The 2,500-nt window shown below is 68.2% G+C and overlaps 2 protein-coding genes across 2 annotated transcripts in view; one reads left to right on the plus strand and one right to left on the minus strand.

Moving 5' to 3' along the window:
* The window catches only part of MNEG_9392 (asparagine synthetase-related protein), a gene marked incomplete at both ends in the record, with an annotated part of 3,086 nt that extends 1,970 nt beyond the window's left edge, over positions 1-1,116 (plus strand). Inside the window, 3 exons of the mRNA XM_014042136.1 lie at positions 6-139; positions 475-574; positions 815-1,116. Coding sequence (XP_013897590.1) covers positions 6-139; positions 475-574; positions 815-1,116 — 536 coding nt within the window. The remainder of the gene's footprint in view (positions 1-5; positions 140-474; positions 575-814) is intronic.
* An 886-nt stretch (positions 1,117-2,002) lies between these two features.
* The window catches only part of MNEG_9393 (hypothetical protein), a gene marked incomplete at both ends in the record, with an annotated part of 4,096 nt that continues 3,598 nt past the window's right edge, over positions 2,003-2,500 (minus strand). The window contains one exon of the mRNA XM_014042137.1: positions 2,003-2,433. Within this exon, the coding sequence (XP_013897591.1) occupies positions 2,003-2,433 (431 nt within the window). The remainder of the gene's footprint in view (positions 2,434-2,500) is intronic.

Genomic DNA, 2,500 nt, shown 5'->3' on the forward strand with positions numbered 1-2,500 from the left:
GCCAGCCGCGGCGGCGGCCGCCGCGCTGGCTCGGCAGGGGTCGCTCGAGCGCGGCGCGGACATGGGGGCGCTGACGGCGGCTGTCGTGCTGGCGATGTACCAGCATGACAGCGAGCTCGTGCTGCTGAGCGAGCTGCAGGTGCGAAGTGTGTGCGTGTGTGTACAGATGTGTTTGTGTGTGAGTGTGTGTGTGTGTGTGTGTGTGTGCGCGCGGTGGAGGAGGGGTGTGGGCGGGAAGGGAGGGCAGGGCCAGGGGATGGGGAGCACGGCAAGCTGCGGCGCGGCGTGCGTAGCGCAGCGGCCGCGCCGGGCCCAAGCCGGCGACGCGTGCCGATGGCATGGACGCGTGCATGCAAGCATGCATGCACGCATGCATGCGTCACACACGTGCATGCACATGCGCACAAGAAGCTCGCAAAACCGCGACTAATTGACGGGAGCCCGCGCGCGCGCCCTTTGTCGCCGCCTCGCCAGGGCCAGTACGCGTTTGTCATCGTCGACAGCAAGAGGGGCGCTTTTGCGGCGCGCGACGCGTCCGGCACCGAGACGCTGTTCTACCGCATCGCGGACGACGGTGGGCCCTGGCCTGCTGTTGGTTGCGCGCGCTGCCGCCCGGGTCGCCCCGCTTTGGGTCGCGCATGCGAGCTGGTGCCTGGGCCCGCGGCAGCCCCTGCGTCCGTATGCTGCTGCCTGCAGCGCCGCCTGGGCTGCCCACCCACCACCACCTCCCGCTGTGCTTGCTCCTGACCCTCCGTTGTTGACCTCAGTTCCCTGCCTCCTTTTTCCCTGCACCGCAACCGTCCGGGCGCCGCAGGCAGCGCCGCGTTCGCCAGCAGCGAGGGCGCGATACCAGAGGCGGAGCACGCCGGCGCGCCCGGCGGCGAGTGGCGAGAGCTGCCGCCGGGCCACTACGTGTGCGGCAGGACGCCCAAGCTGCACCAGTTCGCGCTCACGCCCGAGCAGCTGCAGGCGCGGCGCGGCGAGGCGCCGCGCCGCCACCACCTCGCGGGCGAGGGCGGCCGCCGCGCGTCTTTAGACTACCACGGCGGCGGCCGCCAGCCGCGCGGTTTAGAGGGCGACATGTTTGGCTTCGCCATGGACGGCGTCGACGGCTGAGTCGGCCCCTTGAGCGCTGAGGTGGCTGCCCCTGGGCTCGCGGCGTGTGCGCGCGCGCCATGTTAGCATATCCCATTGGGGGCTCTCGCCTCAGCCGGGCCGCTGTGGGGGTGCGGCGCGCCCCCGCCAGCGCCCTGCCCGTGCTCCCGCCGCGCCGCGCCAGCGCTGGCCCCAGGGGCGCGGCCTGGGCACCAAGGCCCTGAATCAGATCACCATGCACAAAGCACCTTCAGGTTTGTGTTAGAACCCCTCCTCTGTCACAGCGCGACCCCACTTTGCAGGGGCCCCCATAAGCACCCGATCAGTTCCCTGTATGTGCACGTGCCGGCGACGCCGCGGCCGCCCTGCGCTTGTTGCGTTTTTGGGGCCCGTATCAGGCTGCTGCGGAGACAGGATGGGGCACATCAGCATCTGCCAGGTGCACACGCGCTGCCTGCGCCCGCCACGGCGACCACCATACCCCGAAGTTTGTCCAACCCACCAACAAACAACCAGGGAGAGGCAATCAAACGTTTTGCCCCACCAGAGAAGAAATCCGCAGGCCAAACACAACCTCCTCTTTGGCTGTTGTGGCGGCGCTCAGCGCACTGCCCATCTCACGTGCGCTTTGTACAATCTGCATGCGTCGCGCATGCGCATGCGCTCGCAACTCTGTGTATCCACTTTTGACCGAGTCCCAGGTTTCCTCAGCCCACTCATTTTCTATGCCAGGTTTTCAGCAAGTCAGTGCGCACCAGTTTTTGAGGTCTCGTCCTTGTAAACATCTTGATCATGCCGGGGCCTGTCCCAGCCACAGTCGCGGCTCCGGCTGCCTGCAAGCAGCCTGATCACAGGTGTAGACCTGATCACGCCATTATGACGTGGGCAGCATTTACAGGTGCAGAACTCAAGACTCCATCTCGTCGTCGCCGCCGTCGACCCCGGCTCGGCCGCCCCGTTCGCTGCCCTCATCCCCCTCTTCCGCCTCCTCCTCTTCCTCCTCCCCCTCCTCATCATCCTCGTCCTCCTCGAGATCAAACACTGCCGCCCTCAGCACGTCAGACACCACGCAGGCCAGCCCGCGCTGCCGGCTGACCGCCAGAGGGGCGACAGCGCCGGCCGCCAGCCGCCGCCGCCGCGCGGGGAACGAGGACAGGCACATCAAGCCGGCCGGCGCTGCTGCTGCTGCTCCTGCTCCTCCTCCTGCTGCTACTGCTGCTGCAGCTGCTGCTGCGGCTGCCGCTGCGCACTGCTCTAGGGCGCTTGGGGCGCCCAGGCTCAGGGACAGGTCTGCCCAGGGGGCGCCCTCCAGGTCAAAGAGTGCCAGGGAGGCCGTGCCTGTGGAGGGTCACAAGGGTCCAAAACCAGGGGCTGGGCGCCTGAGCGTTCACACCCTCGGGCGTGC

This window comes from Monoraphidium neglectum, assembly GCF_000611645.1.
Source record: "Monoraphidium neglectum strain SAG 48.87 unplaced genomic scaffold scaffold01919, whole genome shotgun sequence".
Classification (NCBI taxonomy): domain Eukaryota; kingdom Viridiplantae; phylum Chlorophyta; class Chlorophyceae; order Sphaeropleales; family Selenastraceae; genus Monoraphidium; species Monoraphidium neglectum.